General features: G+C 40.9%; 4 protein-coding genes across 6 annotated transcripts in view; 3 read left to right on the top strand and 1 right to left on the bottom strand.

Annotated features, from left to right (window-relative positions):
• dlc (deltaC) overlaps positions 1–16,649 on the top strand; it is a 74,145-nt gene extending 57,496 nt beyond the window's left edge. For both annotated transcript variants that reach the window (XR_011584149.1, XR_011584148.1), the window contains exon 11: positions 16,638–16,649. The gene's annotated coding sequence lies outside the window, so the exon portion shown is untranslated. The remainder of the gene's footprint in view (positions 1–16,637) is intronic.
• chp2 (calcineurin-like EF-hand protein 2) lies at positions 2,562–7,761 on the top strand. Of its 2 annotated transcripts, XM_070828685.1 has the most exons (7): positions 2,565–2,704; positions 4,003–4,075; positions 4,750–4,830; positions 5,316–5,440; positions 5,522–5,583; positions 6,440–6,562; positions 7,439–7,761. In XM_070828685.1, the coding sequence occupies exons 1-7, from the start codon at positions 2,638–2,640 to the stop codon at positions 7,490–7,492; spliced, it is 585 nt and encodes a 194-aa protein (XP_070684786.1). In that variant the 5' UTR covers positions 2,565–2,637; the 3' UTR covers positions 7,493–7,761. The 2 variants fall into 2 exon arrangements, with proteins under 2 accessions (XP_070684787.1, XP_070684786.1); XM_070828686.1 differs by lacking the exon at positions 4,750–4,830 and having other exon boundaries at positions 2,562–2,704.
• Positions 9,791–15,781, bottom strand: cox7a1 (cytochrome c oxidase subunit 7A1). The gene is made up of 4 exons (XM_070828688.1): positions 15,671–15,781; positions 11,801–11,887; positions 10,421–10,505; positions 9,791–9,998 (listed from the first exon to the last, which is right to left on the bottom strand). The coding sequence occupies exons 1-4, from the start codon at positions 15,683–15,685 to the stop codon at positions 9,940–9,942; spliced, it is 246 nt and encodes an 81-aa protein (XP_070684789.1). The 5' UTR covers positions 15,686–15,781; the 3' UTR covers positions 9,791–9,939.
• A 2,550-nt stretch (positions 16,650–19,199) lies between the features above and the next one.
• rnaset2l (ribonuclease T2, like) lies at positions 19,200–24,683 on the top strand. The gene is made up of 8 exons (XM_070828683.1): positions 19,200–19,581; positions 20,003–20,070; positions 20,511–20,568; positions 20,695–20,762; positions 21,300–21,413; positions 21,823–21,871; positions 23,002–23,076; positions 24,402–24,683. Exons 1-8 carry the CDS (start codon positions 19,354–19,356, stop codon positions 24,585–24,587), a joined length of 846 nt encoding a protein of 281 aa, XP_070684784.1. The 5' UTR covers positions 19,200–19,353; the 3' UTR covers positions 24,588–24,683.
• The last annotated feature ends 815 nt before the right edge of the window (positions 24,684–25,498 follow it).

The following is a 25,498-nucleotide window of genomic DNA, read 5'->3' as shown; positions in this document are numbered from 1 at the left end:
AACAAAAACAATAGACAGCTGTTAATGTTACCTCAACACACACTGTAAACACACACTGTAAACACAAAATATAATAAAAACTGTACATTTTGTTATTTATACACGTTTACACACTAAGTAATTCTGTGCAGTTTTTATATTTATAGTACTCACTGTACTTTATACTACTGTACTGTACTTCACCATAATTCTTAATACTTCACAGTACCTGTGAGGATAATGGACAATTGTATATTTTAGTGTATTTGTGTGTGTTTGTGTGTATTTCTGTGTGTACTTCTGTGTACTACATGGAGGTGGCTCCATCTTGTGTCCATGAACAGACTTTGTCACTTTGAAGTACTGCAGTTTGTCCTTCACCAGAAAAAAGCACAAATACTACTGTTACTATACAAGTGAAGTACTAGAGTGAAAGTATTGAAAAGTACTTTTTCCTTTTTAAAGGATAATTATGTAAATTAATGTTGTTATTCCACAAACAAAGTTATTTACTGACAAACAGAAATTATCTAATTTAAAACCTAAAAATCAAACTTTTTCTTCTGAACTCCGTTTATTAAACAACAAATACGAATAAATAAATCAAACAAAATAAATAATGAATGTGTATATATTTTGTATTGATTAAATAATCATTAGGTTTGTAGTCAGCTGTTAGCCTGTTAGCTTCCATGCTAACTAGCTTTGGACTCCAGCAGCTTCTAAAGAGACACTTAAAGATGAAGTTAAAGTTGTAGTTTTTTTTTATTCTACACACACTTAAGAGTCATTTCCTGTTTCTGTGTCATATGGGTTTAAAGTTCTAGTTAGCATGCTAGCTAACAACAACAACAGGCTAACTACAACCTCCACTGAGCTCCAGTCTGAACGATATTAAAACACTAGAAACAGCTGTTAGCTAACATGCTAACTAGCTTTAGACTACAGCGGCTTGGAAAGAAACACTTAAGTGTGTGTAGAATAAAAAAGGCTCCAACTTTCCATTTCACCTTAAGAGCCACTTCCTGTTTCTGTGTCACGTGGGTTTAACGTTCAACACTAGTTAGCATGGAAGCTAACAACAACGGGCTAACAGCCGTTTGTAGACAGTATGAATGATTTTAAAACACTACACACTTTTGTTAGTGGGTTTATCAGTCTTGCAGTCTTTGGCACGGGTTGCCTCTGCACCGTGAAGTTTTTGGAGCAGTGTTTGCACTCGTGAACAGCTGTTGGCGTTATGGATCAGCGCTGCTGCTGCCTGGAGCGAGGCCGCACATCCCCGGGGAGCTCCGGAGGAGACGCCGGGGCTGCAGGGCTGGAGCCCAGCTCACGGCAAAGAGGAGGAAATACAAGCCCTGTGTGCCAGCGGTGCTCATGGGGGAGGTGAGGTCTCTGGGGAGTAAGATGGACGAGCCCGGCGCGCTACTGAAGACCCAGAGGGAGACACGTTGCTCGTTGATCGTCTCTGTAGCCCGGACACTGAACTGCTGCTGTGGGGATGCGCCCGTTTGACCTGCCGGGAGAGTTCACTTCCGCCATTGTTGTTGTTGTTGATGCGGGTTGCTATGGACACCATCCGCTCCACTGTGGCAGGACTTCTGAACCAGCACCTAAATACCTTTGTTACCCACATTTTTGTCTTTTTGTTGTTATTTTTGTCAGCTTTTGCTCCTTTGCTGCTGTAGCACCAGAATCCCCCCCCCCCCGGATCAATAAAGTATTTCTATCTATCTACGCAAACGGCTGTTAGCCTGTTGTTGTTAGCTTCCATGCTAACTAGAACTTTAAACCAAAGCTAGTTAGCATGTAAGCTAACAACAAAATCAGCAGGTGGAGCAGGTGCAGGTGTGTTAACGTTAACGTATGTATTTCTGTTCTTTAACGTGCACTATAGTTTTTATTTTATTTAATTTAACTCGCACTTTGGTTTTTAATCTTTTTATCAATTTATCTGCTTATTTATTGCTGTATTCATGGTGGTGGTCACTTTTACTCGCTTTTGTTCTTTTGCTGCTGTAGCACCAGAATTTCCCCTCGGGGATCAATAAAGTATTTCTATCTATCTATCTATCTATCTATCTATCTATAAAACAGAGAAAATTTAGTCATTTCCTGTTTCTGTGTCACGTGGGTTTAAAGTTCACAGCAAGTTAGCATGTAAGCTAACAACAGCATCAAGCCAACATTAGCCTACAAACATTAGCTCATGTCCTGCTGCTGCTGCTCTCCTAAAGGGGGCGGGGCCGAGGGCACACCACCTGACCCAGGTACAGGAAGTGGCCTCGAAGTGGGCCGTCTCTCTCTCTCTCTGTGTCTCTCTCTCTCTCTCTCTGTCTCTCTCTCTCTCTCTCTGTCTCTCTCTCTCTCTCTGTCTCTCTCTCTGTGTCTCTCTCTCTCTCTCTCTGTCTCTCTCTCTCTCTCTCTCTCTCTCTCTCTCTCTCTCTGTCTCTCTCTCTCTGTCTCTCTCTCTCTCTCTCTCTCTCTCTCTCTCTCTCTGTCTCTGTCTCTGTCTCTCTCTCTCTCTCTCTCTCTCTCTCTCTCTCTCTGTCTCTCTCTGTCTCTCTCTCTCTCTCTCTCTCTCTCTCTCTCTCTCTCTCTCTCTCTCTTAACCCGTCTCTCCTCCCTCAGAGGTCGGATCAGTGATCTGGAGGCAGGATGGGATCCAGTAGCTCCAGCATGACCAACATCCCTGACGCCCAGCAGCTTATTCAGGAAACCGGCTGTGAGTATTTTTAAAAACTTAAATCAGTGTAGAAATACTCTTAACAAGTAATCAATCAATCAATCAATCAATCAATCAATATTGGCACCAAAAGTTAAAGTAGTCGTTCTGCAGAAGGGCTCATTTAGAGTGATGTACTTTATATTATAGGATAGTTATTGATAAAGCTGATGTTGGTGAAAGTGGTGCAAATAATCAGTATTTTATATACTTTCTCTGCTGGATAGCTTCATTGATCCCCCTGTGGATCAATAAAATGTTATTTTAGTCATTATATATAGATTTTTTTTGGAGTAAAACTGACTGACTCCATTCAATCTTTTTTTGTTTTGCTGAAGCGTCACATATGATCAGCCGTGTATTGGTTGTGTGTGTGTGTGTGTGTGTGTGTGTGTGTGTGTGTTATCTGTGTGTCTCGGTCTGTGTGTGAACACCCTGAGCTCAGCTGCCTTCACCGATAAAACCACTGAGGGTTAGGGTTTCTAAGCAGATAACAGAAAAACAGTTTGGCTGCAACTTTTTGGAGCAGAAACTGTCATATTGATGATGTTAATATGAACCAGAAACAGCTGTTATATCGCTCTCGTCAAACACACCAGACTCCATTGACAAAAATAGTAATTTTAGCTCACAGAACACAGGAGTTTCTGGTCTACTGCTGCATCAGTTAGTTAGTTTGCTTTTTGGTATTGTGTTTTTAATATGAAAAATAGTTGTAATTTGTTTATATTAACAAAAAACAAACCAACCAATCAAGGCAGCAGCAGACCAGCAACTACTGTGTTCTGCAAAATGAAATTACTGTTTTTTTCAATGGGGTCTGGGTTATTAGGCTTATCGCGCTCTACAAACTCACCAGACTCCATTGGCAAAACCATTGATTTTACCTTGGAGAACACAGGAGTTGCTGGTCTGCCCCTGCCTTGATCAGTTAGTTTGTTTGTGTTTTCCTCTGTTACACAAATGCTGTGTTGGATCTGAACTAACCCTTTAAAACACTAAAGTCACACAATAACAAAAGAAAAACAAACCGATCAAGACAGAAGCAGACCAGCAATTATCATGTAAAATTGCCATTTTTGTGAATGTAGTCTGGTGTGTGTGGAGAGAGCGATATAACTGCTGTTTGTGGTTAAACCAAAAGGATCTTCCAGGTCTCTCTCTGCTTATCAAATGCCAAGAGACAGTCAACAGTGCAGCTGTGATGGGAGTCTGTGTGAATAAGATTCAGGCTGTGCTCTGGTTCACTGACATGATGGGTTATTGTCTGTAATTAGTTAACACTCTGTGTGTTTCAGTCTCTGCTGCTCACATCCTTCGTCTGTACGAGAGGTTTGAGTTTCTGGACAAAGACAAGAGAGGCGAGCTCAGGTTGGTGGGCCGACACATCATTGGGTGGGAAGAAAAACATTATAACCCTAAACCTGGTGTCTGAATGACTGGTAGGTAGTAAAAGTGTTGGAACTGGTCCAGTAGATCACCTCAGCCAGCAGACACCAAATGGGCTGCAATGGCTGCAACGTGATCCTTTGGGACAACTGCACCTGATCACAGTAGGTCCACTAAAAGAGCTTGTTTGATCCACTGACAGGCTCAGAGTGTTATTCTAAGTGTGTGACAGCATCATGGAAAGGATCCCTACAGAGAGAGACCTGGAAGATCCTTTTGATTTAACCACAAACAGCACACACACCAGACTACATTCACTAAAACAGGGATTTTAGCTCACAGGACACAGGAGCTGCTGGTGTGCCGCTGCCTCCATCAGTTAGTTTGTGTTACTGTTTTGGATCCAAACAAACTAAAATCAAACAGTTGTAGTGCTGATTTTGAATGACTTGATTACTCCAAAAAAATCAAAACCAACTGATCAAGACAACAGCAGACCAGTAACTCGGAGTAAAATTACTCTTTTTGTCAATGGAGTCTGGTGTGTTTGAAGACGGCACTATAACATTGGTATTTTAAAGCGTTTGTGGTGTTGATTATTATTCAGTTATAATGATGTCAGACCTTTTAATGTCAGTGCTCCCTCTCTCTCTCAGCCCAGATGATTTCGAAGCCCTTCGTGAGTTGGCAATGAACCCCATCGGAGGCAGAATCATCAGCGCCTTTTTCCCTCCAGGGTACAGCAGTCTGTTAATGTTTCCCCTTTTTTAAAACAGTTATAGTTTAGTCTAAAAAACTATAATATAAAAAACAATAAGGACACAATATTTAGAACATTTTCACTGTTTTACTTCTCCGTCAGAAGCTGTTAATAGCTTTCTTCAAAGCCACCAGTCTCCATTGAGAAAAAACGGCAATTTTAGCCTGTAGAACACAGGAGTTGCTGGTCTGCCATCAAACATTCAGTTAGTTTGTTTAGGTTACTGTGTGCTCCACAAATGTTGTCTTGAATCCAAACTGAGCCTTTAAAACACCAAAGTCACACAATAACACAAAACAAACTAACTGACGTAGAATACAGCAGGCCAGCAACTACCATGTAAAATTATTAATTTTGTCAATGGAGTTTGGCATAATTACATTTTAATATATATTTCTTTAAGTTATGTATGTTTTTGAATAAAACATGAACCATTTCCTTTTCCTCTCTCTCTCTCTTCAGACAGGAGACGGTGGACTTTGCCTCCTTTGTTCGGATCCTGGCTCATTTCCGTCCCACAGACACGAGCCGAACCAGAGACGGAGCGCAGCAGGAGCCGGCCAACAGCAGCACCGGGAAGCTCAAATGTGAGCCCAGTTTGGTTTGTTCTGCTCCAGCTTTTGTTTGTAGGCGGCAGCCTCCAGTCCACTAACTATCTGTGTCTCCAGCTGCTTTCCAGTTGTATGATCAGGACCGAGATGGAAAGATCTCCAGAGCAGAGCTCCTTCAGGTTTGTAACCGCTCACCTCATCACTGTGTCTCTGCACAAATGCATGTTGGTCATGAGAGAAGATAAAGTCACAGGCCTGAAAGTCATTTTTATATTGCTCTCTTCAAATCCACCAGACTCCATTCAAAAAAAGTGGTAATTTTACCTCGCAGAATGCAGGAGTTGCTGGTCTACTGCTGCCTCGATCCGGTAGTTTGTTTGTGTTATTGTGTGTCACAGAAGTACTTAGTTGGATCTGAACTAACTCTTTAAAACACCAAAGTCACACAATAACGCAAACAAACTAACTGATCGAGGCAGATGTAGATCAGCAATTCCTGTGTTCTGCAAAGTAAAATGACAGTTTTTTACAATGGAGTCTGGGTTAGGGTTATCGCTCTCTTGAAATCCACCAGACTCCATTGAAAAAAACAGTAATTTTAGCTCACAGAACAGGGGACATCAAAACCACACAAGCAATGGAGTTAGATAATTATTAGGTGAAAATATATGTTTATATGACCATTCAACAACTTTTTGGGATTAGTTGATGACGACTAAAATGTAGGGTTTTTTTTTACCTTTGTTACCATATTCGCCGTGTTGCTGTGATGGAGACGATGGAGCCAACATGGCCGCCAGAGGTTTCATTCATCAAAACGAATAAATAAATAGTTGTTTGAATAGTCAACGAGATAAATATTTACACAAAACGTCGAATTATCACTTTTGAAAATAACAATCCTTCCTTAGTGGATTTCGGGGCTCCTGGATGGATTATAAGAGCAAACATCGTCCTGCACATCAGTGTTTAAAGCGAGTAGCTACACACATCCACACACGTGGTTATTGATGGACTGACGGCTGCGACCTGCAGGTGCTGCGGGCGATGATGGGGATCCAGGTGACGGAGGAGCAGCTGCACAGCATCGCCGAGCGAGCCATCCAGGAGGCCGACCTGGACAGAGACGACGCCATCTCCTTCGACGAGTTCAGACAGGTGAGAAGATCGAACCGGGGACGTTAACCCTCTGATCTGTAAACGCTGTTTGCTGTTTCTTCTTCTGGTGACGTCATTTCTTGGAGGACCTTCTTCTTCTTCATGTCCCTAAAATGTGTCCAACCTCAGCTAGAAGGTTTCCAGAAGTCAGTGAAGCAGAATGAGTGAGAAAAGACTTCAGACTGAGAGAAACATGGAGGAAATCCAGGACTCAGACATGTTGTTCATCAGAGGAGACTAAAGAAAGACAGAGAACATGCTGATCCAGAACAACAGTGGATCTAAAGATCTGTGATCCTCCAGAGGAGATCTGAACTGTTTCAGGTTCTACTTTCTGAGCGAGGCTCATTTTTATGAGCAGAGAGCGACCGGCCGGTGGCGGGGTCCGCCACTGGACCGTCCGATTTCATTGGGCTAATCTGAACATCTGTTTTTTTTTAATTTAACATTTAGAAAAATAAAAGTTGCACTGTGGGACGAAAACTCTTTAAACACCTTTAAATGATAAAAAAAAGCATTTGTGAATTTGTAATTTATTTTATATTTATAACTGACAGATAAAAGTCATTCAGCTAAACAAGTTTCTACAGTTTTATAAGACATAAATAAATAATTTACTTTTTTTCATTTGCATGTGTTTGTGGAACATGCTAACATGCTAATGCTAACAACAATGCAAACAAATAGCTTTTGGTGTTGAAATATTATCAAATGTCCCCAAAAAACAGAAGAAATTAGCAGTTTTTTTAATGTAAAATGTTTTTAAAAAATCTGAATTAAAAAGATTATTTACCTTTCAAAAGCACACAGGTGTCGGCACTGCACGGCAGGAAGTGTACTTTCAAATTAAAGTCATTATTTTTGTTTTGTTTTCAGTCACTGGAGAAAGTGAACGTCGATCACAAGATGAGTATTCGCTTCCTGAAATAACGAGGCGACGACGGTGTGAGAAACATTTAGGATGAAAGAGATCAGGATCCTCAGGGCTGTAAGCAGGTGACAGGTGTTCAGACAAAGGGAACTAACCGATGAGGCGGAGGGAGAAACCTTACCACTGGACGAACAACAGCTAGAAAAGTAGCTCAGCAGTTACTGATCAAAAAGTGATGAGAACATTAAATGAAGGAGTTACTGTGTAAACACTTCCTTCAGTGACGAAAACTAAAAAATAATTTAATAAACATGAAGTCACGTCAAAATCTGAACAACAAGAGTCGTCATTTCAAACACATTTTAGCTTTCTGCTTGAACTTTTCTCTTTGTCCTTAAAATGAACAACAATATCAAATCTTACTCATATTCTGGTGTCTGAATGACTGATGGGTGTAAAAAAATAGACCTGGAAGATCCTTTTAGTTTAAAAACAAACAGCAGTTATGTCACCCTCTTCAATCACACCAGTCTCCATTCACGAAAAGAGTAATTTTACACAGTTTCTGGTCTGCTGTTGTCTTGATCAGTTGGTCTGATTTATTTTTTTTGAGTAATCAAGTCATTCCAAATCAGCACTAAAACTGTTTGATTTTAGTTTTTCAAAGGGTTCGGATCCAAAACAGTAACACAAACTAACTGATAGAGGCAGCAATAAACCAGCAACTCTTGCATTCTGCGAGGTAAAATTACCACTTTTTTGAATGGAGTCTGGTGGGTTTGAAGAAAACGATATAAAAATTACTTCCAGGCCTGTGACTTCATCTGCCCTCATTACCAACATGCATTTGTTCTCAAAGTTAAAATCAATATTTTTGTGAATGGGGTCTGGGTTATTAGGCTTATCGCTCTCTCAAAACCACCAGACTCCATTGACAAAACCATTAATTTTACCTGGGAGAACACAGGAGTTGCTGTTCTGCCGCTGCCTTGATTGGTTTGTATGTTTGTTTTATTCTCTGTTACACAAATACTGTGTTGGATCTGAACTGACCCTTTAAAACACTAAAGTCACACAATAACAAAAGAAAAACAAACCGATCAAGACAAGCAAAGCAGCAACTACTGTGTAAAATTGCCATTTTTGTGAATGTAGTCTGGTGTGTGTGCAGAGAGCGATATAGCGGCTGTTTGTGGTTAAACCAAAAGGATCTTCCAGGTCTCTCTCTGTAGGGATCCTTTCCATGATGCTGTCACACACTTAGAATAACACTCTGATCCTGTCAGTGGATCAAACAAGCTCTTTTAGTGGAAAACTTAGTATTTAAGGCACCAAAATATGTACAAATAAGGCTTAAAAATGACAAAGTTCTCCTTTAATTACCACAAGTGGGATATTAGGTGGACTGCTAGCCTCTAAAAATACTAGAAAATGACAGAAGACTGATCAGGGTCTGGTCTGGTTTTCTTTCAGCCTGGGAAAGCATCATTAGTGTAGTTTTGGTGTATTTTCTTGTTCACAGCACTTGGTGGAGCCATTGGAGAGCTGAAACTCTGCAGACTGTTGGTCCATGAAGGCAGATGATCACTGTTGTTTCAGTGATGGCTGCAGCTAATCTTACACATCTGTGCCTGTTGGACCAGCTGCAGTGTCCTTTTATTCACTGTCATACAATTTAGTTTAGTTTAGTCCCGTTTTTTGGTGAAAGGAGAAGTCTGGTATTTATAAACCTGGGCTCTGTTTGTACATATTTTGGTTTTGTTTTGGTGTTTTTTGTCTATTTGTACATAGATGGCTGGTGGGTATTGATAGTGTTTATAAAAAGTGTTGGAATTGGTCCAGTAGATCGGCTGCTCAGGCTGCAAACTAATCCTTTGGGGCAACTCTCAAACACACCAGACTCCATTCACAAAAACTGCAATTTTACACAGGAGCTGCTGGTTTGCTGCTGCCTTGATCAGGTAGTTTGTTTGTGTTGTTGTGTCACTTTGGTGTTTTTAAGGGTTAGTTCAGATCCTCCTCAGCATTTGTGTAACACACAATAACACACACAAACTAAACAATCATGGCAGCAGAGCAGCAGCTCCTGTGTCCTGTTCTCTAAAATCCCTGTTTTAGTGAATGTAGTCTGGTGTGTGTGCTGTTTGTGGTTAAACCAAAAGGATCTTCCAGGTCTCTCTCTGTAGGGATCCTTTCCATGATGCTGTCACACACTTAGAAGAACACTCTGAGCCTGTCAGTGGATCAAACAAGCTCTTTTAGTGGATCTACTGTGATCAGGTGCAGGATAATTAACTTCAGCATCATTTTCCCTTTAAGTCAGAAACCAAACAAATCAAAACTCTGCAGACGTTGAATTAAGATTCTTAATTATTTATTGTTGCCACATTGACAGAAGGGCGGCTTGTGATAAAATCAAATAGAACTGCACACAACAAACATTAGTGTTAGACGGAGCCGAGCGTAGTTGTCCATGCGATAGACGGAGCCCGGGGTCGTCTCCTCTCTACGCCTTCCTCTGAGGCATCGAGGCGACGAGCAGCCAGTACAGAGAGTAGAAAGCTCCTGTAGAGACGACAAACACACACACAGACATCAACGCCACCATGACGGGTAATTACAGGTGTCTGCACCTCGAGGCCTCACATCTTTATACTGTCATTGTTAGAAAGCAACATGATGAATAAAAAGACGAGTTTTAGAAATAAAGAAAATAATAAAAATGACTGCTCCCTCATGAGCCTGTTGAAAATATCGTTATTATACTGTTGAATTTATTAGATTAAATTGAGGAAAATGTACGTTATGCTTAGTTGACCTTCATTTGTTCATGTCAAACACGTCCTCGGCCATTAATTGGCTTTTATTTTAGATATCAGAACCCCCCTGGATGAGTGTATAACTGCTGTGTCATTCATTTAACACTGTATTTCTCAGTAAAACACAACTTTTCATGCCAAACCCTGAGATGTTTCCTGATACGTTACCTCCTATAGTTAGTGTCATGGTCGCCCGGTAGAGCAGGACGTCGCCGGTTCCTCCCTTGATGTGGACTGGCAACCCGTTATCCTCCTGTAACCATAGAAACCACCGGCACTCAGATCATCAACTCAATTAACCACAATGTAGAAATACTCAAGTAAAAGTGAAAAAGTATTAACATTAAAATACACTTTAAAGTATTTGTGATGCAGAATAATATATATTATGTTGCGGGATTTTACATTAAAGGTGTTTTTAATGTTGGAGCATGTAAGGGTGTTTCCACCAGACTCCATTCACTAAAACAGTGATTTTAGCTCACAGAACACAAGAGTTGCTGGTCTACCACTGCCATGATTATTTAGTTTGTTTGTGTTATTGTGTGTTATAGAAATACTGAGATGGATCTGAATGAACCCTTAAAAACACCAAAGTGACACAATAACACAAACAAGCTACCTGATCAACACGGCAGCAGATCAGCAGCTCCTGCGTAAAATTACTGTTTTTGTGAATGGAGTCTGGTCTTATCTACTGGACCAATTCCAACACTATTTTTACCTACCAGCCATTTATAAACCTGACAGCATTATGGAAAGGATCCCTACAGAGAGAGACCTGGAAGATCCTTTTGGTTTAACCATAAACAGCCGTTATATCGCTCTCTGCACACACACCAGACTACATTCACAAAAACAGCGATTTTACCAAGCAGTGCAAATGGAGTTGCTGGTCTGCTGCTGCCTTGATCGCTTAATTTTTTGTGTTATTGTGTGTGACATGAATATTGTTTTGGCTCTGAATGAACCCTTTAAAACACCAAAGTCACACAATAACACAAATTAACTAACTGATCGAGACTACAGCAGAACAACAGCTCCTGTGAAAAATTACTGTTTTTGTCAATGAAAATCTCCATTAGCTGCAGTCTAATACTGAATAGTTAAAAATGAGGAGTAATAATCTACTGATAGAATATATGATGACTGCTTTACATTATACTCACATACTATTATTGAAGTACTATTTTTAGTGTGGTTTACTTAGATTAAACCTCAGCCGTACTGCAGCACAACCAGCTGATCATCTGTGGTTTCTCCAGTAACAAAAGCAGCAGTCAATCAAGTAATCTTCACGTATGTAGCACTAAGTATGAAACAGTTTGCTGTGGGTGAGATGAGAGATGGAGGGTTCTTCTTCAAGCGTTTACAGATGTGTTTTCTTCTTCTTCTTCTTCTTCTTCTTCTGTTTTTGCCAAACTGACAGCTGTGTGATGTGATCGAGGCCAAATGAACTCATTATATCAGTTTGAGTTTGTTCTTCCTTACTGATGCTCGGACGGTAAAAACCTGGAGATTTGATCCATTTAATGATTGATTTCCTACCTGGAAGAATTTCTGGGCCTCGGGGACTTTGTTCCTCAGCCGCCTGGCAGAGCTGCTGAAGACTCGGCTGGACACGACTGAGAGTTTCTGGAAACACAAAGAAACCAGAACTTTTTCTTAGGAAGCAGCAAAACGACATTTTTGTGCTCCTCCTTCAGGATTAATGTTTTAACCAGCGTTACAGGATGCCAGTCTGTTATTATCTCTGAATGTTTCTGTTCCCCTCTGTCAAATATAACATGTTTTAAATTCATCCCGTCCTCCTTTTACTGATTTAGGCTTTTATTATGAAACTTCCCAAGAATCCAGCTGTTTCCCAGAAAGACTTTGGTTCCTTTTGAACGTCAGACTCACTTAGTTTTGGAGCTCCGAACAGTTTTGTGTTTAAAAATCGGATTAAATTTAGATTATCGTAGTATTTTATGACCATATTGTATCATTACATTGTTTTATAGTACAGAATAATATCATAACTGGACTGTGTGTCTGATGATGGTTAGAATAAATCATTATAGATGTTTGGGACACTGATATCAGTTCAGAGGATCAATAGATCCTGTTTTCCTCTTAAATGGGAAACAAAAACAGTTTATTTTATTAATGAACTGATTTAATTATTAATACGATAACAAACTGAGAAAAGCTGAAATTGTAGATAATTTACATTAAATTTATGTTTCCTGTTTCACTCGTTCATAACAAACCAGAATCGATTGATCTTCACCTCCCCAACATGGCCGACAGCCAATCAGGCTCATTTCTGCTGCAACGTTTCACCGAGACAGTTTTAGTAGGTTTTCATGTGTTTCTCTGTGAAGCTGCAGGAGTTTCACGATGGGAGAAAACAGGAAGTGACATTGGTTATTTCTGCTTTCCGGGCCGAGGAGGCTGCTGGGAGCTGGCGGACAGGTAGCAGGTGTGTCTCACTTCTGCTCCAGCTCTTCTTGGACAGAGACGCTCTCTGTTCCCTTTTTACCGCCACTGGTTTCACATCCCAGAGACAGTTTTTATGAGCTCGGCTTCATTGTTTCCACGTTAGGAGTGAAATTTGAAACGAAAACACATCCAGCCAGAGGTATTTAATGAAGATTTAAAGAGGCAGAGGTTCGTTATTTTACCCCAAACCTTCAAACAGCATCTTAATAGATCATCTGGTTTTATTATCTAAACCTAATGAACCTCAGAAACGTGTGAAATGTTCAAATCCATGAAGTTACACCACGTAGATACATTAAATTATGTCCCTCACTTATTTAACCCTTTAATCTTTTCCTGAACCTGATCGACTAGTTTTGCTGCCTGAACGTGAACTTTAGACAAGAGGACAATTTATTTATTTATTTATTTCTTTAAAGTCCTGCAGAAACTACAGAACATGAACTTATAAAGTCTAAATCAGACCCTCAGTAAAAACTTCTTCCTGTTTCTTTATTTATTAAGTTTTATTTTATTAACATCTTTCAGGACAAATATATTTTGTTTATTTGGACTAAAGTTCTTTAACTGAACTAATTATTATCATACTGTTACTGATAAATCTGAACTGACAGAATGTGTATTTACTCGATATTTTACATATTTGATGTATATTTTATTGTAAAATTTGCCTTAAATGTGATTAAAGCAGCATTAAATAGTCTTAAATTAAAGTTTCCCCCTCGGTGATCAGACCAGTGTTCAGAAATTAGAATAATAATAAATAATTCTACTTTTATTTAAGTCGATGGGACCAACTCAAACACTTTTTGTACCGATCAGTCATTTAGACTCCAGGATATTTAAAAATAGTTTATTTATTAAATAAATGTAATATTCATAAAAACATTTAAAATAAGACATTGAGAAGCAGTAAAGTTGGATTACAAATCCAAATCTGCTTTGACAGTTTCTGCGGCGGCCTGTTGCTTTAAGACGCTGCGTGACTTTTTAACCGTCCACCAAGGTCACGTCGGGTAGCTGAGGGCGGGACTGACACGGCCGACGGCCAATCACAGCCTGGGAACCCGACACCTCAGCCAATCAGGAGCCTGTGTGTGTGTGACACGATCAGACTGAGCCAAACGGCATGCTGGGATTTTCCAGCTGCTGCCAACAAGTCGACAAAAGTTCATGTAAACAACAGACTGTTTAACCATATATGTGTGTGTGTGTGTGTGTGTGTGTGTGTGTGTGTGTGTGTGTGTGTGTGTGTGTGTGTGTGTGTATACATGTGTGTATATATATATATATATATATATATATATGTGTGTGTGTGTGTGTGTGTGTGTGTGTGTGTGTATACATGTGTGTATATATATATATATATATATATATGTGTGTGTGTGTGTGTGTGTGTGTGTGTGTGTGTGTGTGTGTGTGTATACATGTGTGTATATATATATATATATATATATATGTGTGTGTGTGTGTGTGTGTGTGTGTGTGTGTGTGTATACATGTGTGTATATATATATATATATATATATATATATGTGTGTGTGTGTGTGTGTGTGTGTGTGTGTGTATACATGTGTGTATATATATATATATATATATATATATGTGTGTGTGTGTGTGTGTGTGTGTGTGTGTGTGTGTGTATACGTGTGTGTGTGTATATATATATATATACACACACACACACACACACACATATATATATATATATCAAAATACTGCATTTATACTGCAAATATACTGCATTTATAATGCAAAATACTGCATTTATACTGCAAATATACTGCATTTATACTGCAAAATACTGCATTTATCCTGCAAATATACTGCATTTATACTGCAAATACTGCATTTATAATGCAAAATACTGCATTTATACTGTAAATATACTGCATTTATACTGCAAATATACTGCATTTATACTGCATTTATACTGCAAAATACTGCATTTATAATGCAAAAAACTGCATTTATACTGCAAATACTGCATTTATAATGCAAAATACTGCATTTATACTGCAAATATACTGCATTTATACTGCAAATATACTGCATTTATACTGCAAATATACTGCATTTATACTGTAAATATACTGCATTTATACTGCATTTATACTGCATTTATACTGTAAATATACTGCATTTATACTGCAAATATACTGCATTTATACTGCAAAATACTGCATTTATACTGCAAATATACTGCAAATATACTGCAAATACTGCATTTATAATGCAAAATACTGCATTTATACTGCAAATACTGCATTTATACTGCAAATATACTGCATTTATACTGCATTTATACTGCAAAATACTGCATTTATTCTGCAAATATACTGCATTTATACTGTAAATATACTGCATTTATACTGCAAAATACTGCATTTATGATTTAAACGCGCTGACAGTTTTAGCAGAGATCTTTATGTATTTGGGTCCCAGACCAAGAAGCCGGTGTTTCAGGGCCCAGCGATGCCAAAGATCCTGGTGCTTTTATACCCAGACAGTCAAACCACTGAGGAACAGGAGTCTTTATACACGTCATCACTCCTTTAAACCCATTTATTTTGGGCCGGCAGTTGTTTAAGTGGCCGTCTGTTAATGTAAACGTGCCGCTGACTTCCATTAAAGATGAGTGAGACCCCGCAGCAGGTCACATGAGGCGACCCTGCAGTCAGGATGTATATATAGGTCACGTCTTTACCCCGTACGACACCTTAAACGCCACGCTGAGGCCCGGCAGGAGGAGAAACACGGCTTCAGGGAGTTTTTCCTGCACGGCCCAAAGGTCAGGCCGGACCGCCTCGCCTCACTTCCCTCCTGCACAAACACACCGTTTAACCTTCCTTCTCTCCACCTGAGCTCATCTCCTCTGTGAGAAGCCTCACAGAAACAAAACCGAGAGGGAAAAAGAGAGGAAAAGTTAGTTACCAGGAGCTGATTCATGTCTGTGTCGAGCTGCGCTGCCTCGTCTAACCCCGACAAGGACACAAACACACACACACACACACACACACACACTTAAAAACACACACATATGGTATCAGTGTGTCTGGATCTCGGCCAAACTACGATCTGCTGCAGAGGCCAAACTGTCTGCGCTCGGCAGCACTCAGGAAACAAACCCAGCTCTTAATAATCCGTCATGTTTTACAGCTCAAAGCAACATTTCACTTTCTTAACTTCTTATTTTCAAGTGTTTTTAGACTTAGACTTCTTTATTTGATCCCCCATAGGGGGAAATTTTTCTTGTTACAGCAGCAACAATATAAACAGGGAGAGTGAAAGAAACAAAGCAATAGAAAAGACAAGAAATAGCAAATATAAATATAAATATAAATATAAATATAAATATAAATATAAATATAAATATATGGATTTGTGATGAAATGAAATAAATATTTACACTGTAGACAGGAATGGAATGACATGGATGGAAAACAGTATATTAACATCAGCCAGTGATGCTGCTGTTAAAGAGTCTGATGGCTGATGGAGAAATGACCTGCGGTAGCGTTCCTTCTTGCAGGGTGGGGGCCTCAGCCTGCTGCTGAAGGAGCTGCTGAGGGCCCCCACAGTCTCATGCAGGGGGTGAGAGGGGTCGTCCATGATGGACTTGAGTTTTGTTAGTGTCCTCCTCTCACCCACCTCCTCTATGGAGTCCAGGGAGCAGTCCAGGACAGAAGCGGCCCTCCTGACCAGCCTGTTCAGTCTCTTTCTGTCCCTCTCTGTGCTCCCTCCTCCCCAGCAGACCACTGCATAGAGGACTGCAGACGCCACCACAGAGTCATAAAAAGTCCTGAGCAGAGTCCTGCACACTCCAAAGGACCTCAGTCTCCTCAGCAGGTGGAGACGACTTTGGCCCTTCTTGTACAGGACGTCTGTGTTGTGAGACCAGTCCAGTTTGTTGTTGAGGTGAACACCAGGTATTTGAGGGTCTCCACCCTCTCAGTGTCCAGTCCCTGGATGTTCACCGGTGCAGTCTGGGGTGTCTTCCTGCGGAAGTCAATCACCATCTCCTTTGTCTTGCTGGTGTTGAGCTGAAGATGGTTTAGCTCACACCAGTCAACGAAGCTGGAGACGACCTCCCGGTGCTCCTGTTCGTCCCCCTCTGACACACACCCTACGATGGCTGTGTCATCGGAGAACTTCTGGAGGTGACAGCTCCCAGAGTTGTAACTGAAGTCCGAGGTGTACAGGGTGAAGAGGAAGGGGGAGAGTACGGTCCCCTGTGGGGTCCCTGTGCTGCAGACCACCATGTCAGACACACATTCCTGGAGCCTCACGTACTGCGGTCTGTTGGTGAGGTAGTCCGTTGTCCATGCAGCCAGGTGACAGTCCACTCCCGCTCTTTCCAGCTTCACCCTGAGCAGTGACGGCTGGATGGTGTTGAATGCACTGGAGAAGTCAAAGAACATGACCCTCACAGTGCTGCCGGTGTTCTCCAGGTGAGTCAGGGATCTGTGAAGCAGGTAGATGACTGCATCATCCGCTCCAGTGCTCGGTTGGTAGGCAAACTGCAGTGGATCCAGATGTGGGCTCACCAGGGGGCGGAGGTTTTTGAGGATGATCCTCTCCATGGTCTTCATCAGGTGAGAAGTGAGGGCCACAGGTCTGAAGTGGTGGGGCTCCCTGGGGTGCGTTGTCTTTGGAACCGGAACCACGCAGGAAGTCTTCCACAGAGCTGGTACCCTCTCCAGACTCAGGCTCAGGTTGAAGATGTGCAGGAGCACCTGACAGAGCTGGTCTGCACAGTCCTTCAACAGTCTGGAGCTGATGCCATCAGGACCTGCGGCCTTCCTCGCCTTGGTCTTCCTCAGCTCACTTCTCACCTGGTCAGCTGTTATGGAGAGGCTTGGGGTGGAGGTGGGGGTGTAGGGGGAGGGGGGTGTCAGAGTGCTGGGATGGTCCGTGCTTTGGTGAGTGGGGGGAGGGGCGGGGGCAAACTGTTCGCACATGCATAAAAAAACTACCATCCATGCATAGATATTCATTTAAAACACGTTTATGCAGCTCTCACTTCTTTCTGTTTGTGTTTCTTTAGCTGTACGTCTGCTTTTATGTGTTAATTAGCTGCTATTTAGCAAATGTTTGTACTTTTCTTTGCTCTGGCAGTGCAGACGTGTGTTTCCAGTAAACTGGAGGTTAGTTAATTATTATCACGTTTTCCTTTAGATTAATACGTTTCCTGTAAATGTTTTTGTGCTTTTATTTAACCCATAAAAACCTTTTTCTCCTTCATGTAAAATTATAACTAAACTAAACGGAAATGTTAAATATGTCACAGCTTTATTTTTAGAAGAAAAAAGTTTCATATCAAGTTTTTCCTAAAATACAGTCAGGACAGGTTGATATAACAATAATAATCTAATCTAGGACAGGATTAGAAATGTTAAACTGTCTGAAACTCACCTTTTAATAAGAAAAACTATTTAAAATCAGCTGGTTGTGTCTCAGGTGTTAATCAGGCAGATTAATGGTCACTGGGTCACATGACTGCACCAGGAAGTGTAGTATCTGTCACCGAGGGAGTTAGATTCAAGGACGAAGCTGTAAAGGGACATTTCCAGAATATTTAAAAGGTGTTTGACACCTGTGGGTAAACATCCCATAATAACCTTCCTCCTGCTGGAGTTCAGGTGGTCTGACAGGAGATTCTGTCCAATCAGAGGCCGTCTCAGAGAGAGAGGGCACACGTTAGCAAAGAAAACAGGACGGTGAATCTCATAGAGATGTTGATATTTCATGAATGAAGTTAAATGTCAGACTTGAGTAATATTTCTTCTTCTTCTGCAGCACTGAGCTCTTCCGTCTTTGCTAATGTGAAGTTTCACTCAGTCAGAAACCAGCCAGGTGTTTGTTTTCTGTAAAGTCGAACACGTGAACGCTCACGTGTTCGAACCGCGATGTTTCACTTCCAGTTTTTCTGAAGATGAAGGTTCAGCAGCAGCTCTCAGCAGCAGCAGCAGCTTTTTGGTGAGTTTCTCAAATCTTTCCTCCAACTTGAACATAAGACAGACGATCGTCAGCATAGAGAGCGATTCATCGGTCTGGTGGTTTTGTTTTAATGTTAAAATGTTGTCAGGGAGGAAAAATACTGATGGGTTCTTTTATGTGTTGGTGACTTTTACTTTTCTGCCCAGATTCTAAGGAAATGAACTTTATTTTGAAATCAACTAACTAGAAGATTTTAAATATAAATGATTTATAAGATTATTTCTTTAAAAGCCTGACATGATAAACAACTTCACTAAATAACAACAACCTGAAAATACTGCATTTATATGTATATTAAAATGTTTGTTTACTATAATATAAATGCTGTAAGATCTTATTATAGATATATTATTATTATTATTATCATTATTATTATTATTATTATCATTATTATTATCATTATCATTATTATTATTATTATTATTATTATTAATAATAATAATAATGATAATAAATCATATTGACGTACTTGAAGTCTTTCTATTTATTTATTCTCAGCTTAGTATTGGTAGTAAAATTATTATTTATATTATAGCTCAGCCGTGTTTTACTGTCTGTGATGCTCTCTGGCTGACGTGTTATTGATCTGATCTGATCTGATCGGTGAGGAAGAGGAGATGTGGCGTCCACTGTTGCACCTGCTAGTGCTCCTCCTCCTCCTCCTCTTCTTCCTCCTCCTGCAGCTTCCTCACAACGCCGCCTCGCAGGCACACCGCTGGGAGGACTACAAACACCAGGAGGACTACAAACATGGCCGCCAAGGCTCAGAGCCGCTCGATCGAAGGACTTTCTGCTCCTGGAAGTGCCTCCTGTTCACTCTGCAGTGGCCCGGGGGGTTCTGTCAGGTGAGCTTCATCATCATCATCATCATCCTCAGTGCTGATCCTTCACTCAAACGTAACAAGCAGAGGTTAATTTGCTACACGGCACAGGAGCTGCTGTTAAAATGGCTGAATAGATGGAGGAAGGAAGGAAATGACATGGGTAGATAGTGAAGGAAAGGAGGTAAGGAAATAGAAGAGGAGGGAAGGAAGGAATGAAAGGAGGTAGGGAAGGAAAAGAGGATGTACAGAAGGACAAAAGGAGAGGTTGTGAAAGGAAAGAGAAAGGCAAGGAAGGAAATTAGGAGGCAGGAAAGAGGAGATGCTGACCTGTTTAACCAATGACGAAGACCTCCAATATGGCCGCCGGAGGCCGATTATGTCACCTGACACGTCTGCTAACTTCCTGTCTGTCTGTCTGTCTGTCTGTCTGTCTGTCCCTCAGTCTTTGGACAAAGAGGATCTCTGCAGGATTCCTCAGAGCATCAACAACTGGACGATCCACGGCCTGTGGTAAATATCTCACACACACGACCGTCACCTGCAGAACTCCATTGAAAAAACGCAAGATTTAAGGTTAACTTCTGTATTTTAAAACCTGAACTCTGGTTCGTCATATTTTGTAAAATTAGGGGCCCATATTTTGTAGTTTGTCATCTACCTCTGTCATTTTGTATCTCCTCATTTCTTTCTGTTTCCTCTTTTCCCTGCTTGCCCTTCCTGCCGTGCTGCCGTTATATCGCTCTCTGCACACACACCAGACTCCATTCACAAAAGCAGTGATTTTACCTCACAGAACACAGAAGCTGCCTCCATCTTGACTTGTGATCAATATGTTTTTGGTTCTCTGCACCACTTTGGGTATCGTGGAGAACCCTGCAGTCTACAGGGGGCCTCTTCTGTTTCATGGGGTCCTAATTTTGGCCCATGTGCTGCCCTGTCTGTGCCTGCAGGCCTCTTCGGGTGAAGGACAGCTGCACCTGCTGGCCGATGTTCCGGTCTGACGTCCAGGTGAGTCCCACAGTCAGGATCGGCTCACCTGGTTACCTGAGACGTCCACCGTTAGAGGACGAATATGACGCTGCTGTTTAAATGTGGAATCTGAGAGCTGATTGGCTGATGTTCCCTGTCCTCCAGGAGCTGGAGGCGGAGCTGACTGAACAATGGCCGTCCTTACTGAAGATCAAATCCAGCTTCCACTTCTGGTAAGAAAACTTTATCGGTATCATAAACACACACAGCGACTGAAGTGAGTGGGCGTGGCCACGTGACGTCCCCGACTACCGTTCTGAAGCCGCTAGTTTGACATTTTGGCCGTCGCCATCTTGGTTTATTGGAGCCAGAAGTGACCATATTTGAGAGTGAAGCTAGCTAGCTAGCATGGTTAGCTAGCTCCATAACTCCATAATGTGTATTAATCCACCGCTGAAAATAGTTCCCAACAAGTTCTCTATTTCCTCCTGTTTTAGGAAACAACTGAGCCTCTTTTGAACGGTTTTAAAGATGGTTAATACGGACTGACTGGACATAAAGTTATCAGGGAACAGTCGGGTGTTTACTGACATATTTTAATGTCGTAGAACAAAACGTGAAAAACTCATTCAGAGGAAACAGGAAGTGTAAAAAAAACCTGATTAATTCGAATCGATCGGACGCAAGAAAGTCGAGCCGACGACCAGTTTTGGTCACGACTGAGCTGGACACAAGTAGACAGGAAGTTGTGTGTGTTTGTGTGTAAACAGGAAGGAGGAGTGGCAGAAACATGGCGTCCACGCGGCGTGTGTCGAAGGACTGAACTCTCCTCTGAGATACTTCAACATCTGCCTCAAACTACGAGGACTGTTCGACATCCACAAGTCAGCACACACACACACACACACACACACACACACACACACACTCTGGTTTGGTTTAATTAACATCATGTTAATGTGCCAGATTTAGCCAAACAATTTTTAATCTGAATTCTCAGGTGGGAAAACTGAAAAAAGACTGTTTACACCCAGTGATGTTTGATGGAAAGAGAATATTTAGTATTTAATATACATCTGATATGAATATATAATATTTTATTAATATAATATATTTAGATATATTTATTTTATAATATATTTATTTAAATATATAATATTTTTATTTCATTTAAAAAAAAAAATTGTATTTTTTATTTCAACTTTTTATTTTGTAAAATGTTGCTGCTTAAAAAAAACCTGTTGAAAAGACGATGGCTGTCAAAGTGAAGTTTGATGTGTGTGTCTGCTGCAGGTTGCTGAAGGACGCTGGTATCACTCCGTCCTGTGAGCGACTCTACAAGGTGAAAACACACGCTGTTTATTCCAAACCACCAGACTCCATTAACAAAAACAGTCATTTTACCTTTCAGAACACCTGAGTTGCTGCTGCCTCGATCAGTTAGTTTGGATCCATTTAAAATTACTTTTTTCAGCATTATGGAAAGAATCCCTGCAGAGATACACCTGTAAAATTATTTTTTATTTAACCAGAAACAGCCGTTATATCACGTTATTCAAACCCACCAGATTCCATTGAAAAAAACAGTGATTTTACAATGTACAACACAGCAGTTGCAGGTCTACTATCACTTAGTTTGTGCAATTGTGCATAACACAAACATTGTGTTGGATCAGAACTGACCTTTTACAAACACAAACGTCACACAATAAAGTAAATGATTGAGATAACAGTAGACCAGAAACTACCATGTAAAATCCCTGTTTTAGTGAATGTAGTCTTTGTGGTTAAACCATATTTGGGCATCTACTTCCTGTTTGTGTCCTCATGTGGGCGTATACTTCCTGTTTGTGTCCTCGTGTGGGCGTATACTTCCTGTGTGTGTCCTCATGTGGGCGTATACTTCCTGTTTGTGTCCTCATGTGGGCGTATACTTCCTGTTTGTGTCCTCGTGTGGGCGTATACTTCCTGTGTGTGTCCTCATGTGGGCGTATACTTCCTGTTTGTGTCCTCGTGTGGGCGTATACTTCCTGTTTGTGTCCTCATGTGGGCGTATACTTCCTGTGTGTCCTCATGTGGGCGTATACTTCCTGTTTGTGTCCTCGTGTGGGCGTATACTTCCTGTTTGTGTCCTCATGTGGGCGTATACTTCCTGTTTGTGTCCTCGTGTGGGCGTATACTTCCTGTTTGTGTCCTCGTGTGGGCGTATACTTCCTGTTTGTGTCCTCATGTGGGCGTATACTTCCTGTTTGTGTCCTCGTGTGGGCGTATACTTCCTGTGTGTGTCCTCATGTGGGCGTATACTTCCTGTGTGTGTCCTCATGTGGGCGTATACTTCCTGTGTGTGTCCTCATGTGGGCGTATACTTCCTGTGCGTGTCCTCATGTGGGCGTATACTTCCTGTTTGTGTCCTCATGTGGGCGTATACTTCCTGTGCGTGTCCTCATGTGGGCGTATACTTCCTGTGTGCAGGTTGCGGAGGTCGATCAGGTCCTGGTTCCACATCTGGGCGACAAACACGAGATCCAGTGTGTCACAGACGATGAGGTCAGATCCTTTTTGTGTCTTTATGTGGACGAGTTACTGTTTTTACAGCTGAAACCATCATCAGACCGACAGAAAGTTAATTTAAATAATATTTAAGGTGTTTAAAGTTGTTGATCGAACAGTTTTCTGTTATTAATCAGGTTATTAATCTAGTGAATAATTTCTAGTATTTACTGATTTATTATTTTCCAGATTAATCTTTCTGGGCAGATAAATGCTCATCACCAGTTTCCACATTTCATTTGGTCAAAAAGAGATTCAGTTTCTAGTCATTAGTTTAAAATACTGCAGTCTTTATTCGTTTTTATTGAACTAATCACAACAAGCAGCGTGAAACTGGTACAAAGAGGCTGAAGAAGGATACAATTAAATAAGAATATAAATAAATAAATAACAGGAAACATGTTTTTATCTCCAAATCTCACATTTAATATCCACAAGTTCAACACTTCAAATGGAAGTTTGACTTTATTCTGAAACATTTTCTCATTTTGAGTCTCACTATTATTAATTTCCATAAAGTTTTATCAAATTAACAGATTATTATGAAATAGTTCTTCATTATTGTGAGAAAATAAATTATTTTGGAGACACTTTTATTAGATTATTTTATTATTTTGAGTCACTACTTTGTAATTAAGATACTTAATTTGTGCAGAAATGAATAATTCTTGTTTGATAGTCTCTTATACTCTCTAACGTTATGAGTCACTAACACATCATTTATTTCGGGACTCTGAATCAGTAGTGTGAGAAAATGTCTCCTTATTTTGATAAAGTTTCTCACTGGACTCTAAAACAACAAAAAGGCTCAAACATCAAACTCAGATGTCAAAACAGACGAACGGTTCGAAGCTGATTTTCTCTCTGATCCACGTCCAGATAAAGTTCTGAGTGTGGGAGCGTCTCGTCTCGCCTCAGACGTGTTTGACCGAAACTCTCTGATCCGTTTTGTCGGTCACTTTCTGTGGATTATTGATTCAGAGTAAAGAATGATCGCAACATAAACTTCTTTAAATATGTTAATAACTAATATTTAATCAGTGACAGACGGGAAAAACTGAAGTATTGTCTCATAATGTTCCAACTTTCATCTTGAAGTGACTTTTTCCTCAAACGTACTTTATTCTCAGTGACTAGTCTCATATTATTAAGACTTTATTCTAATTACGATCTTTTCCTCATAATATTACCACTTTATCCTTAAAATATCAGTTGTTCCACCTTATTTGTGAAAGTAAAAGTCGGTGGTGACTCAGGCAGCAGTCATTTATAAACTCAGATCGTACCTGTAGCTTCACGTCTCCTCCCCCGTCCTCCCCCAGGGCCGAGAGGTGTGGTTCCAGGTGAAGATCCTGCTGTCTCGCAACCTGACTCTGGGCTGTGATCACCATGGCGACGCTGACGGGGACCCGGGGTGGGGCTCCTCCCCCGCTCATCCCTGCCCTCCCCAGGTCCCGTTCTACTTCCTCCCCATCGACCACGAGCGGCCGCGGCGGCCCTGCGGCTGACGGAGCGACGAGCTGCTGGACACCTGGACAGCAGCTTCTCTTGGAAGCTCTCGGGTCTGATTTGAAGTGTAGCTCAAATAAACACACTCTAACGAACATCTGGAGGTGTTTGACTTTTCTCCTCCTCATAAAATCCCTCCAACAGACTCAAAGCAGTCAGAAATATATCCAGTAACAACTATCATGTGTATCATCCTCTTCCTCTGAGCCGTAGAGCTCCACATCAGTGGGAACCAATGGGACAGACAGGAAGTAGTCCTATTCTTTATTACTTACTATGGTATGGCTAAATGTCTGATGGACTTATTTAACAGAGTCTTTCCTCTCCCAGGTGTAAAACAGCCGCCTGGATGAGCACGAGAAAGGATCCCTACAGAGAAAGGATCCCTACAGAGAAAGGATCCCTACAGAGAGAGACCTGGAAGATCCTTTTGGTTTAACCACAAACAGCACACACACCAGACTACATTCACTAAAACAGGGATTTTAGAGAACAGGACACAGGAGCTGCTGCTCTGCTGCTGCCTCCATCGATTAGTTTGTTTGTGTTATTGAGTGATTTTGGTGTTTTAAAAGGTTAATTCAGGTTCAGCACAAATATTTGTGACGCACACTAACTGATGGAGGCAGCAGCAGAGCAGCAGCTCCTGAGTCCTGTTCTCTAAAATCCCTGTTTTAGTGAATGTAGTCTGGTGTGTGTGCTGTTTGTGGTTAAACCAAAAGGATCTTCCAGGTCTCTCTCTGTAGGGATCCTTTCTCGTGCTCATCCAGGCGGCTGTTTTACACCTGGGAGAGGAAAGACTCTGTTAAATAAGTCCATCAGACATTTAATGAGGTCATTTTGGGGGGATTATTACTTGAAAATTAAAATTCTGTCAATTGTAAAATCAGTTATGTGGTGATAAGAATAA

Source organism: Pempheris klunzingeri, chromosome 4, assembly GCF_042242105.1.
Source record: "Pempheris klunzingeri isolate RE-2024b chromosome 4, fPemKlu1.hap1, whole genome shotgun sequence".
Classification (NCBI taxonomy): Eukaryota; Metazoa; Chordata; class Actinopteri; order Acropomatiformes; family Pempheridae; genus Pempheris; species Pempheris klunzingeri.
Note: the sequence above shows the minus strand (reverse complement) of the source record. Positions and strands in the feature narration are given on the sequence as shown.